This window comes from Mauremys reevesii, linkage group 5 (assembly GCF_016161935.1).
Source record: "Mauremys reevesii isolate NIE-2019 linkage group 5, ASM1616193v1, whole genome shotgun sequence".
Lineage (NCBI taxonomy): Eukaryota > Metazoa > Chordata > Testudines > Geoemydidae > Mauremys > Mauremys reevesii.
Window position 1 is genome coordinate 10,241,905 of NC_052627.1, and position 14,677 is coordinate 10,256,581.

General features: G+C 46.7%; 1 protein-coding gene across 16 annotated transcripts in view; it reads right to left on the reverse strand.

Moving 5' to 3' along the window:
* The window catches only part of TEX15 (testis expressed 15, meiosis and synapsis associated), a 90,176-nt gene that overhangs the window by 66,549 nt on the left and 8,950 nt on the right, over positions 1-14,677 (reverse strand). For 7 of the 16 annotated variants that reach the window (XM_039541484.1, XM_039541473.1, XM_039541485.1 and 4 more), the window contains exons 2-3: positions 4,806-4,932; positions 3,318-3,474 (exon numbers count right to left, since the gene is read on the reverse strand). In XM_039541484.1, coding sequence (XP_039397418.1) covers positions 3,318-3,462 — 145 coding nt within the window. In that variant the 5' untranslated portion in view covers positions 3,463-3,474; positions 4,806-4,932. Of the gene's footprint in view, positions 1-3,317; positions 3,475-4,805; positions 4,933-7,803; positions 8,006-12,055; positions 12,152-13,587; positions 13,627-14,677 lie in introns of those variants that run through there. The other 9 variants (XM_039541480.1, XM_039541479.1, XM_039541478.1 and 6 more) reach the window with 4 other exon arrangements.

A 14,677-nucleotide genomic window follows, 5' to 3' on the forward strand; every position in this document is an offset into this window, starting at 1 on the left:
CCCAGGAAGAGGGTGATTTCAAAGGTATGGTCATTTGGGCACTCAGTAGGAGCGAGGATCTACCATGCCGAGCTGGACAAATTATAGGCGACAACTGCAGGTCTGACCCTTCCGAAGGGTGAAGCCGTGGGCCAGAGAAAGGGTCTGGGTGCCAAACGTTTGACACCCCAGTACAGGAGAGTTCAATACTGGTTTGAAGTATTATAGAAAAATCAGCTAGAGGGTACAAGTGAGGAGACTCTTGAGTAAATATATAAGCAAAGAACATACACAAAGTTTTCCTTTACACGACAGACTAGGGAGGCTTGGGGACTTGTTATTCCCACTTCTCCTTTCACCTTGAGTCTTCTGCTTTCTCCCTCCCTCCTGACTACGGGGAGGGAATAGGACTCCTGTCTCTTCCTCTCCCACAGCTCCTCAGAACTCTCCATGTGAGGGAGACTGGGTGGTGCCCACAGAGCCAAGTCTGCTTGCTGCCCACACTGCTTGGTAGAGTGAGTGAGGAGTGCACCTTGGATTGGAGCTCCACTGGACTGAACTAAAATCAGGCAAAGGGGGAGGACAACTGAATACTGCACAATGTGATAAACTGAACTATATGACTGGCAGGCCAACAAGAGCCTGACAGGAGGCTACACACAGCTCACTCACCAGAGCCATCTTGAAATGTGTTAACTGTCGTAACTAGCTAAAATTAAACCTTTCTACACAATACAAACAAACACCACAATACCCAATACACAAAGCACCCACAAGAAATGGTTCTACACTCCTGGTCCAATGGCAGGCAGAGAAAATAACTGAGGGGTGTGTGGCCACGCCTTCGTCCATGGTCCATGACCCTCTGGGTACGTTTCAGGCCAATGGTTCTAAGTCACCACTTTGTAAGACCTGACTTCAACAGAAAGCATCTCCTCTATTTCAGAAACTGACAAACTCACTCTCTCTCTCTTTAACTCCATGTATTGGTGTTCAGATGTAACAGAATATATGACATTTGAGAAGGGTTTTCTGGATGTGTTAGCAAAACTGGACAAAACTAAAAAAATATATTTTAAATTCAAGATATTCATTATAGTCTGTAACCATAAAATCATACAAGATTAGGGTTGGAAGAGATCTCACAGGGTAATCTAGTTCAACCCCCTGCTCAAAGCAGGACCAACTAAATCTTCCCAGCCAGGGCTTTGTCAAGCCGGGCCTTAAAAACCTCTAAGGATGGAGATTCCACCACCTCCCTAGGTAACCCATTCCAGTGCTTCACCATCCTCCTAGTGAAATAGTTTTTCCTAATATCCAACCTAGACCTCCCCACTGCAACTTGAGACCATTGCTCCTTGTTCTGTCATCTGCTACCACTGAGAACAGCCTAGTTCCATCCTCTTTGGAACCCCCCTTCAGACAGTTGAAGGCTACTATCAAATCCCACCTCCCTCTTCTCTTCTGCAGACTAAACTAGTCCAGTTCCCTCAGCCTCTCCTCATAAGCTCCCTGATCATTTTTGTTGCCCTCCGTTGACTCTCTCCAATTTGACCACATCCTTTCTGAAGTGGGGAAGCCCAAAACTGGACGCAATGCTCCAGTTGTGGCCTCACCAGTGCCGAACAGGGGAATAATCACTTCCCTCGATCTGCTGGCAATACTTCTACTAATGCAGGCGAATATGCTGTTAACCTTCTTGGCAACAAGGACTCACTATTGACTCATATCCACCTTCTCGTCCACTGTAATCCCCAGGTCCTTTTCTGCAGAACTGCCGCTTGGCCAGTCAGTCCCCAGCCTGTAGCAGTGCATGGGATTCCTCCATCCCAAGTGCAGGACTCTGTACTTGTCCTTGTTGAACCTCATCAGATTTCTTTTAGCCCAATCCTCCTATTTGTCTAGGTCACTCTGGACCCAATCCCTACCCTCCAGTGTATCTAACTCTTCCCCCAGTTGACTGTTCCTGATCATCTTCCTCTCCTCCAAGTGCTTCAAAATGGATTCCTTGAGGACCTGCTCCATGGTTTTTCTGGGGCCTGAGGTGAGGCTGACCAGTCTGTAATTCTCCCGATTCTCTTCTTCCTTTTTTTTTTTTTTAAAAGATGGGCACTATATTTCCTTTTTTCCAATCATCCAGGACCTCCCCGATTGCCATGAGTTTTCAAAGATAATGGCCAATGGCTTTGCAATCACATCAGCCAACTCCCTCAGCACCCTCAGATGCATTCCATCTGGCCCCATGGACTTGTGCATGTTCAGCTTTTCTAAATAGTCCTTAACCTGTTCTTTCACCACTGAGGACTGTTCACCTCCTCCCCATATTGTGCTGCCCAGTGCAGCAATCTGGGAGATGATCTTGTCTGTGAAGACCGAGGCAAAAATAGCAATGAGTACTTCAGCTTTTTCCACACCCTCTGTCACTAGGTTGCCTCCCCCATTCAGTCAGGGTCCCACACTTTCCCTGACCACCTTCTTGTTGCTAACATACCTGTAGAAACCCTTCTTGTTACCCTTCGCATGCCTTGCTAGCTGTAACTCCAATTGTGCTTTGGCCTTACTGATTACACCCCTGTATGCTCGAGCAATATTTTATACTCCTCCCTAGTCATCTGTCCACGTTTCCACTTCTTGTAAGCTTCCTTTCTGTGTTTAAGCTCACCGAAGATTTCACTGTTAAGCCAAGCTGGTCACCTGCCATATTTGCCATTCTTTCTGCACATTGGAATGGTTTGCTCCTGTGCCCTCAATAAGGCTTCTTTAAAATGCAGCCAGCTCTCCTGGACTCCTTTTCCCCTTATATTAGCCTCCCAGGGGATCCTGCCCAGCAGTTCCCTGAGGGAGTCAAAGTCTGTTTTTTCTGAAGTGCAGGGTCTGTATTCTGCTGCTCTCCTTTCTTCCTTTTGTCAGGATCCTGAACTCGACAATCCCATGGTCACTGCTGCCCAGGTTGCCACCCACTTCCCCTACCAATTCTTCCTGGTTTGCAAGCAGCAGGTCAAGAGGAGCACGGCCCCTCGTTGGTTCTTCCAGGAATTGCACCAGGAAGTTGCCCCAACACTCTCCCAAAATTTCCTGGATTGTCTGTGCACCGCTGTATTGCCCAGCAGATGTCAGGGTGATTGAAGTAACACGCAGGTTTTTCTGAGCTTTAATCAACTCGGTTCACAACATCTGGGAGGTGCTAAATATGAAACAAGTCAATTGATTTCAAGGCTTGAGGTTTTACCATTTATTGATTAAGCTTTGGAATAACACACATCACTTACACATGGTTATGCACAATTTTCACTTGACAAAAATGCTCAGTTTTGATGTTTATTACCAGTTTACCGTACCTTTATCAGCAGTCCTCCTTATTTTAGGGATGGTAAATTTTTTCAAAGGATTTGTTTCTGCACCAACAGCTGTCACGTATGGTGGCTTCTCATTTGATCTTATTTTTGTCTGCAGTTTAACTCTATTACTTTCTTCCATTTCCATCTTGACACCAGCCTAAAACAGGAATGAAAGCCATAAGTAACCCACTAAGGAACAGTCCATTGGTATTTCTGCTTTTCTGCTCAACTCTATCCACGTTGCCATCTCATCCTCCCAGCTGTACAGTGTGCTCAGAGAGGCATCAAACTGTACCTGCTTAGCAATGTGGAAGTAGAGCACGAACTGACAGGGATTTGAAGAGGATTTCAATGCAAACAGTCCCCTCTGTGAGCAAGAGTCAGGCTAACTGTAATCCTAACCACACGAGATTTGTAGAAGTGAGGATTGTGTGAGGCGAGTGGGAAAGAACTGTGTGAGAAGTTGTTGCGACCTTGTGTTAGATAAGTATGGAATGTAGACTACAGTCTAAACAGAAATGAGAGAACTAAGATATCAGGATGACCTATGTACAAACAAAATGCAGCTGTTGCTTATTACTGAATGTAACAAAAGGTATAAATGCTTGCTGTAAGTGTTTACCTGGAGAGAGACCTGCATAGGTGGGGGAAACCCTGTGTCCTAGTGCACTCTCTCCCTCTATGCAATTGCTAGAGAATAAAGTATCTGACTTGCTGCACCCAACAAGAGAGTGAGAACTCTGTTTTTCTCCGACAGCAGCCAACTAGGGTATCACTTCCTATCCAGAAGTCCCCAACTTTATTAAGTTCCTCTGACGATACATCTTCATGCTCTGTGGGAAATAGAGGACCAAGAACTGTACAAGTTTAATTCATCTCCATGTCACTGTTCCCCGCCCCATTTGTCCGTCCTGACATCCTGTTGCATCCTGCCTGTCATGTTGTAAATTATAACATCTCTGGGGCAAGAACTCTCTTCTTTCTTACATGTTTGTATAGTACCTAGCACACAGAGACCCTGATCCTCTAAAGGAGTACCTAGGCACTATCACACTACAATTAATAAATTATCAATAGCCAACTGATAGCCAACCTCCTCCTCTGAGAAAATTCTGAAAACCATTCTGTTTAGAAACTTTTCTGCTAGTGTATCATACAGCACTTTATTTCTACATTTTTAAAGAACACCTCTACCACAATATAATGCTGTCCTCGGGAGCCAAAAAAATCTTACTGTGTTATAGGTGAAACCGTGTTTTATCAAACTTGCTTTAATCCACCAGAGTGCCCAGCACCCCCGCCCCCCGGAGTACTGCTTTACAGCGTTATATCCGAATTCGCATTATATCAGGTCACAGAGGTGTATGATTACATACACTGTACAAAGAATTTTTGTCACTTAGCATTTTTCCTGTCTCTGCTGCTGTTGAAGTAAGAATTCCCTAGGACATTATTCCCCAAAAAGGAGTTGTGTTTATCATATCACACCTCTTTGTTTCTCTCTTGCTGGAAAAACTTTTAAACAGAGGTTTACATGTCTGGGTGACTGTTCTTCTGTAATGTCTAAGAATGTTGCTTGTGCAGGCTTAATGAGCTATCTCATCACCAGAAAGTCCTTGAAGGAACAAAACAAAACACATAAGCTCCTTGGAAGAGCAGATTCAAAGAAGAAAGGAAGTCACAGTGTTACGAAAGATTTAAGAATTCTTTATCCTAAATATTTATTTGCTGGTGTTATATTTTGAGGTTAGTAGTTTTATCTTTTTACCTTTTTCTCATCATATAAATTTTAACACGTTTCCACAAGCTCCTTTTTGCCTTTTGGTCTCATTTTTGGAGACCTGTATTTTTGGTGTCAGCCATTTTGATTTTTTTTTAATTTTCATTTAAGTTTATCTTTATTGGGTGTATTAGAAATAACTGAAATAGCTTTCACGCCTTCTAATTTTTAGAAGAAAATGTCCATTTTAGCCATTTATTGTACAAAGTCTGAATGACAGAAGATTAAAGGAGATGTGTTAAAATACATTTTAGAGAAAAATAATTTTAACAGTACATTTCTAAATAAAGTCACTACATTCACAAAAATCTTAGTAATGACCAAATACAGTGTTAATACATACATATGTGGTAATAGGCATTTTTAGAAAAAAATATTTTATATGCAGTTAGTCCATTTTAAATAAAGCCTTAAGGTCAAAGGAGTAAAGGATAAGCATATAATGCATAGATAGAATCATGCATTCTTATTAAAAATATAGTAAATGCCTGGAATGATATTTTTTAAGTCATTACATAATTTACAAAATCTTAGTAATAGCAGAATAAAGAAGTGTTAAGACATATAACAGCAGGTTAGACAAACACCTGTCAGGGATGGTCTAGGTAACACTTAGTCCTGTCAGGGGGCGGGGGGGGTCTGTTTCTCCTGAATGACCCTCCTTAGTTTGTTCTCAGTCAGGGCGGTTCCTGGACCCTCACCTCCAAATAAGTCTATCAACCCTACAATGTTATGGCTTGCAGCCAGCTTTGGTCTCCTAGCTGTTTTCTTGGGGGCAGCCCATAGGCGCCGACTTCTGCTGGCGCCGGAGGGTGCTTAACTCCCCTCTGCCCCCGGCCCTGCTCCCTCCCGCTCCTGCCCCGCCTCCATTCCAACCCCTTCCCCAAAGTCCCCGCCCCAACTCCACCCCTCCCTGCCCCTAGTCCAAACCCTTCCTCAAATCCCCGACCCAGCCCCGCCTCTTCCTCACCTCCTCCCCATAGCACACCGCATTCCCACTCCTCCCCGCTCCTTCCCAGAGCTTGTTACGCTGTGTAACAGCTGTTTTGCAGTGGCAAGCACTGGGAGGAGAAGCGGGGATGCAGTGCACTCAGAGGAAGAGGTGGAGGCGGAGATGAGGTGGGACAGTGCCTAAATGAATTAGACAATATGAAAACAAAAAATAAACAAAAAAACCACAACAAACAAAAACTTCTCTAAAGGCAGTGTAGAAAGATAGGACATATGCCTCTTAATAGGTTCATCACTTGTAAATTGTAAAGAAATCTTTAGATTCTGGGGTACAGTATTAAAACCTTCATGTTTAGTACCATTGTGTTCATAAGGTCTGTGAAATCAACTGATCTGAAAGTTTGTCCAGCTCCTTTTTAGTGGCAGGACCATATAGCAGATAACAACCTCCTATTGCTACCAGTTACTCAGTTAGTTCAAGTAGTAGAGGACTGTGCTATGGGTCTAACAATCCCACCCTGATGATGACCCACCACATTGGGGGGGGGGGTCAATATGGTTCCATCAGATGAAATTTTTGTTTTTCCAATTTTTAAGGGTTTAAAAAAAAATACAGGAAATTACATACAAAACCAAAACAAAACAACCCTACATTAAAAGGACATTAAGGTTGCAGAGTTAACACTTATAAAATTAAGCAAAAACAACCAGAATTAACGGACACCTCTGATAATTCTGGTTTTAATGTCTATGCCTAAATTCCATGAGTCAAATGGGCCCAGTAATCCCACCTCACAATACATTAATTAATGCTTGTAAAGTACTAAGATATTAAGATGAGTGCACCATACAAAAGTATATGATGAAATTAATAATTCTGTCTTCAGAGGAGCATTTTGATGGTGTTCAGTAAATAATGCAGGAGGGATTGAATGATGAGGATAAAAAGAAATATTCAGGGAGAACACTGTCTGTCCTGTGCACTGGCACTGGCAGAGGGGCATTGCTGGCACATGATGGCATATATCACCTGCACATCTACCAATGTGATATATGCCATGATGTGCCAACAATGCCTCTCTGCCATGTACATTTGTCAAACTGGACAGTCTCAATGCAAAAGAATAAATGGACAAAATCTGACATCAAGAATTATAACATTCAAAAACCAGTAGGAGAACACTTCAGTCTTCCTGGACACTCAATAACAGACTTAAAAGTGGCAATTCTTCATGGCTTGACTTATCAGCGAATTTAACATTTTATAGCACTTTATATATTCAGAGCACAGCTCCCACTGACCTCCACCACAGCTCCTAGCGCTAGGCACTTCTGCAAATCAGATCTCAAGTTTCTTACATTGGGAACCCAAAAAATGAGGAACACACACAACTAGTGACCACCTTTGGAATGTCTAAATATAATAGATGACAATTTCTTAACTCAAAAAAAGTGTTGCATCCAACACAGAGGAATTCAATTTCAGACGTCATCTTGACAGACAGAGGAAGTGATCAGAGAACTACAATTAATGATCACAAGTCAGAAAAATGAATTCACTGTTAAGCAAACGAGGCCAGGACTTAGGAAGGCCCTGTGCGGTGATACTAGGATAGCACCGAGACAGAGACTTATAATGATCCTTTATCCTTGAGCGCCAACAAGGTACTCAGGGTGCCATAAAAGAAGATATGGGCCTTGCCTTACAAGCCGCTGCAGCTTCCTATCTCAGAAAATGCTAGCACGGGCTCCTACCAGCTCAGGCAGACAGGATGCTCGGTTGATGAGGCTGCTGCCAACAGATGAGGATATTCTGCATTCAAGTCCCTCGGGTGGATGCTTACAAAGCCAGAGAGTGCAAATGTCCAAACTGGCGTCCACACACCATCACCACACAGCCAGCGTGTTTGGACCTGCTGCACAAACACCTCACCAAGAGACCACCATTTTGACTTACAAAATGGCAGCCTCTGCAGATCAAAATGGTGGCCTCCTGGTGTGGCATTTGTGGAGCAGGACCAGACATATTCAGTGACAGACAACATTGTCTCATGGGCCAAACTGGCCTGCTGGACCCACGCCCCATCTGCTGATGGCATGACCCCATTTGGGATCATGATCCAGAGTCTGGGAACCTATGCATTAAAGGGTTAGAAAACATGCCTTATAGCAACAGAGTCAAGGAGAATCTATTTAGTTAGGTTACCAAAGAGATGGTTAAGGAGTGATTTGATCAGAGTCTATAAGTACCTACATGGAGAACCAATATTTAATACTGGGCTCTTCAATCTAGCAGAGAAAAGTATAACACGATCCAATGGCTGGAAGTTAAATCTAGACAAATTCAGACTGGTAAATGAGGTGTAAATTTTTAACAGTGAGGGTAATTAATCATTGGAACAACTTCTAGGGTCCTTGTGGATTCTCCAACACTGACCATTTTAAATCAAGAATGGATGTTTTTGTAAAATAATTGCTCTAGGAGTTATTGTGGGGAAGATCCATGGTCTGTGTGACACAGGCGGTCAGACTAGATGATCACAGTGCTCTCTTCTGGCCTTCAAATCTATGAAAAGTTTTGTTTAAGTGACTTGCCCAGCACCACATAGAAACTCTGTGGCAGGGTTAGAATCCTGTTATCCAGGACAGCATTGAAACCATCCTCTCCTGCCTCACTCACTACACACCTTCCAATGACACAGACCTCATCACCATCTGGGCCGAGTCCTTAGGGAGCGGGATGCTCCTACTGTCATGCAAGCAGGCCATGCTTGCTCTGCTGCTCTAGAAGGAGGACCTCCGCAACCTAAGGAACTGGCAACCAGCCTCGCTCCTCAACACAGACTACAAGGTGGTAGCGAAAACCATCTTGCTGAAGCTGGGGTCCGTGCTGGCGGACGTGATCCATCCCCATAAGACCTACACCATCCCGGGCCAAATCCTCTTCAGTCATCTCTATCTGGTGCAAAATCTACTTCATCTTGCATGTAGGGTTAGCCTGTCGCTCGCTCATGTCCCTGGACCAGAAGATCAGGAAAGATCATGAGGTATCTTGTGGGCACTCTGAGGGCAGTCAGCTTTGGGGCCTGCTTCATGGGTTTTCTTCAGCTGCTGTACCTCTCTGCTGAGAGTCTGATCAAGCCCACCTGGGCCTTGACCAAACCCCTCACCTTCAGGCAAGGCTTATGTCAAGGCTGCCCACTGTCCGGCCAGCTGTATCACCACTGGGGCTGGTGCTTTGAGAGCTGGACTTGCGGATGGTCCTGTCAGCATATGCCGACGATGTGCTCTTAATGATCCAAGACCTGGGAGACCTGGTGTGTGTGAAGGCTTGTCAAGCCATCTATTCCGCAGCCTCGTCTACCCGGATCAACTGGGTCAAGACCTCGGGCCTCCTCTCACCCACGCTCCAGGCCTTCCGATGGGGAGTGGGTCCACTGCTCTGTCTGGGTGTGTATCTTTCTGCCACCAATCATTCCCTGCTGGAGAATCGGAGCAATCTATAGGCCAAGATGGCTGAGCCGTTGCAGAGGTGGATGTTTGGTGCCTTTCGCTTTGGGGCAGAGTGCTGGTGCTTAACCAACTGGTCCTGTCGACGCTCTGGCACCAGCTCAACACCCTGAGCCTGCCCCTGAGAACCTTGGTCAGCCTCCAGAAGAGTTTTTCTGGCCGAGGTTGCACTGGGTCTCTGCAGGGCCCTGGAGGTGGGCAGACAGGTCTACACCTTCAACCTTCAGCCCCTGCAGAGACTCCTATACCATGCAGGTTATCTGGCAGGCAGCGTGCTGGCACATGCCTTCCTCCCCGTCCTCCAAGTGCTCCGACATAACCAGCAGCTCTTTTATCTCCACCCGAGAGGTTTTCCCCGAGACCTCTCTAAGCCCTTGATCTTCTACCAGGACCTACTTAGGACCTGGAAGCTGATCTCGGCAACCAGGTCTGTAGCAGCTGCCAAGGGGGAGGACCTCCTTGTGGAGCCCCTGCAACACAAGCCACATCTTAGCGTGCAGGTAGCAGAGTCCTACTTGTGCACCGTAGATTGGTCCTGATACCACCAGAGTCGGAGACCTCCTGGACAACAATGGGAGGGACTGGGTGGATCCCGTGCTGCTCAGGGCCGTCCTCCCAGCATGTCCCATGTCACATGCTTCAGGAGGTGAGGGCAGACCCTTGCCTCCTGCTTCTCTTGCTTTCCTTGAGCAAATCTACAGCAGGGTGTTCCCAGCCCAGCTCTCACCCTCGGCCCTCCAGACCTTGCCATTTGGCCCCTTTCCCATGAACTATGCCAGCCACCCCAGCACGCCACCTAAGCCAATTTCACAATACCTAGCCTGTCCGCCTCTGAACCGCACCCAGGAAACATCTGTATGTGCTCACGCTCTCTACTATTCACTTCCTTGCCCTTGAATCCCACCCCAACAAGTAGCAGGACCTGTTTCCGCCCAAGGAGGGCAAGGAACTCTGGTGGGCCAGTCTGTACTCTACTGTGGTCCCAGGGCCCAGCAGAGATATTAGTAGGGTCCCATGAAATCCATTTTATTATTGTGGATTTTCATATTTATTATTTTCTGATTTTGTTCTTTTACATTTTTTAAAAGATTAATTCTATCTCCTCTGGCCCCGGGACCATGGCAGGGACGCAGAGATCTTCTCTGACCCCAGAGCCGTGGCGGGAAAGCATCTTTTTTTTTTTTGCATTTTGCTGGATTTTTTTTTAATCGCTGGATTCCATGTTATTGTTTGGATTCCACAATTCCATCCGTGTTCTCGTTAACGCAGATTTCATATGGCCCTATATTAGTTGGTGGTGCCTTCACGGATCTGTGAGCACAGGTGTGAACCTGGTGTGATTCATGAACTCCTACGACACCTGTGTAGAGTGTGTCAGGCTACAGCCCCTCTTCTGGCTCCTCCAGAACTTCTTGCTGAGGTTCTGGCTGCACTTTTCCCCGCACCTCCTGATCCTGCCACACCCCATCTGTGATCCCACAAAGTCGCGGGACCTGCTCATCAGCCACCTCTTGGTGCTGGCCTATTTCTGGTCCCTTGCTCGTTCACCCCTCCAAGCAGAGTTCCTCACGGTGGCGTCCACTGACTCCCTACAGGCCTTTTGGGAACAGTGGGCACTGTCAGGGGCTCTGCTTGGTGTCCCCCTCTGGATCCCTAATTTTTGCCCTGTGAATCTTCACTCCTGTTCCTGTTTTTGGTTTTTTTTTTCCCATTTGTTGTCCCCAGTACACATTTGTGGCCCAGGTCTACTGGTCTCTTCCCTCCAACTAAGGGAGAAGGCCTTTAGCTATGGGCGGGCTTATGCCCAGGGGCGGCTCTAGCGATTTCGCCGCCCCAAGCATGGCGGCACACCGCAGGGGGCGCTCTACCGGTCGCCGGTCCCGCGGCTCCGGTGGACCTCCCACAGACGTGTCTGCGGAGGGTCCGCTGGTCCCGCAGCTCCGGTGGGCCTCCCGCAGGCACGCCTGCGGATGCTCCACCGAAACCGCAGGACCAGCGGACCCTCCGCAGGCACGCCTGCGGGAGGTCCGCCGGAGCCGCCTGCTGCCATCCCGGCGCCGGCAGAGCGTCCCCCGCGGCATGCCGCCCCAAGCACGCGCTTGGCATGCTGGGGTCTGGAGCCGGCCCTGCTTATGCCTGCCTGTCCCCCAATTTCTACAATAGGTAAACACCTTCCAACTTCTCCAACAAATAATGCAGGGGTCCTACAGACAACAGCCTCCGTCACTGCGCAACCCTGATTCACTCCCTGAGCACCATCATCATCTGCACTGAGTGAGGTGGGAATCCTGTGGGAAAAACAGTATGTGCTCATAATGCATATGCATGAGAGGGCTGAATCCAGGTTGCAGTGGCAACTTAAAGTCTGACTTTCCCAACTTCTGAGTGTTTGACTTTGCATCCTAATGATCTTTTAATGTCAACCTTTTGTGTGTAATTTCCTACATCAAAACCAAACAGAATCCTACTTTGCTAAGTGGAAATCTTTAACACTTACCCGAGGTTCCTTCCCAGGCATCAGACTCACTCATGCTCAACTCCCAGGACAGACGGCACTGCAGTGGAGTCTCAAACAGCTCCTAGCCTGTGGAAATGTTGGACACCCCGGCCCTCCCACCCCCACTGCCCATCCTCCACCATTTCGAAAATCTGCAGGGCTTTAAAGGGGAGGGTACCTTCTGCTCTCAGTGACCCCTGGGCAGTGGAGCTCACAATTGTGACCAGAGCCATCAGTGTCAGGCACTGTGCAACAGCTGCTGGAGGACTGTTAGGTCTGGTCTACACAAGGGGGGGGAGGTGTCGATCTAAGTTACGCAAATTCAGCTACATGAATAACGTAGCTGAAGTCAATGTACTTAGATCTACTCACCGCAGTGTCTTCACTGTGGTGAGTCGACTGCTGACGCTCTCCCATCGACTCTGTCTGCACCTCTCGCTCCGGTGGAGTACCGGAGTCGACAGGAGAGCACTCGGCGGTCAATTTATCGCGTCTATACTAGTTGATATAAGTAATGCAGTGTCTACACTTGCAGTGTTGACCTCACTACACTGATGGCTCAACACCACTAGGGGAGGTGGTGTTACTGCATCAGTGAGAGACAAATTTAAGCGTAGCCATGTGCACAACTAAGTCGATATAAGGCAGCTTACCTTGACCTAACTTTGTATCATAGACCAGGCCTTGTCTAAAGTGAGGTCGCTAGATGATGTCAGCACTATACCCGCCATTGGGGTGACCTCACCTAGTTTACGTTGCAGTAAAACTGAAGTTTCTTGTTCATGCAGCAGGAGAATAGCCCTTCTCTTTATCTTTCCTGCCAGCACCTGCTCCTTAGCCTGGCTCCTTCTAGCATTGCAACCTGTGATTGTGGTCACAAGAGGGTACATCTACATTGCACTAAGAGACCCATGGCATGGCCACACAACTGGCCCAGGTTAAATGACCTGGGCTCACAGGGGTTCAAGCTGTGGGGCTAAATACAGCAGTGTAGATGCACAGGCTGGAGCCTGGATTCTGAAACCCCATGAGCAGGTGGGTCTCAGCGACCTGGTTCCAGCCCAAGCCCAAACATCTACACTGCTATTTTTAGCTCCTCAGCCCAAGCCCAAGTCAGCTGAGCCAGACTTGGGCTTAGTGCTACAGGTTTTTTAACGCAGTGTAGACATACCCAGAAAGGCAGCACAAAAGAGGGAGGAGGGGCCACCAGAAGGCAGACCCACAGGTTTGCTCACTACAAGGTCCAAGAGCTCCTCTCTGCTGCTACTATAAGAAGCAAGACAGGAAAGGGAAAACAGAGAGGAGACAATGAGGACATAAGAAAGGAACATGGACAGGGCAAGTGTCACAGTCACAGTAAAACTGCCCCCCATGGGGTCCCCTGGGTAAGCACCAGCACTGTATATTGCTAATGCTTGTACACGCACTGGAAAGGATTTTGGGAAGGGTTGAAGGTGTGAGTGTGCAGTAAAAGATTCCTCTGCAGGTTGCGAGAGGCTGTAGGGGGAGGAAGGGAGAAAGGAACAGGTTACCTGGACGATTCAGCTAGGCTCAAAGATAAGGAGCAAAACTCCTGCTTAAGGCCAACGCACACACAAACAAGCTCCCTGCTGCCAAACAGCCAAAAGCCTGTGGGAAAGGAGATGTGAACCAGACAGACCTGAAAGGGGCGTGCAAAACAAAAAAGATTGCAAAGGCCAGCGAGTTAAGCAACAACAGCCTCGCTACCCTGAAGATGGTGTGTTTTGGGAACTTAGAGAAACTGCAGAAGGACAGTTCGGGACAAAGGTCCCTAAACAAAAACACCCCGAAAGAACCTTTTCATTCATAGTTTCTATAAAAGTATTTTTTCTACAGATGCATACACTAAAAAGATTGTGACATTTCAGTGATTGTTCTACAGTGCTAACACAGCACACCCAGGGAGTCACTGTAACGTCCTGTCCCTCCACCTGGGGCCACCAATCTCTTCATGTCTTTTGATTTTCCAGAGGTCCTCGTACACTAGAAAAAAGTAGTATCTCATACACTAGAGAAGAGTAGTACCCTTTTATCATCACTTGAGGTGCTCCGGTCCAAGTTTCCAAAGTTAACATAACTTGTCAAGGTTGTGTACTAACTAACCTCCAGTAACTGCTGACCTCCCCTTATTTGTGTTTACATTTACTGCTAAACTGTAGTAAACACCGTGTTAATTAACACAACTCCCTCAAGGCCATGTTCTAATGATGTAATTTTCTAGTGAAGACAAGGCTGTGCTAACACTCATCCAGACGAATAAACCCTACACTTACACAGTCTTTTGGAAGGAACTTCTTTCGAGCACAGATAAACACATATCTGCCTTTGCTTTAGATACATTTTGGTATGACTACTAAGCCAGGCCAAAAAAAAAAAAAAAATTCATATGCTGACTATCTTCTAGATTACAACACAGTTCAATAGGACAGTCTACTTGAATTAGAGCTGCAGAATCATGTTCTCTTTAGCCAGGAAGGGTTTTTGAGATACTTTCTTGGGCAAGTATCAGCTATTGGGGTTTGACAGTACACCTCTACCCCGATGTAACGCAACCCGATATAAAGCGGGTTCGCATACAACACAGTAAAGCTCTGACACGCT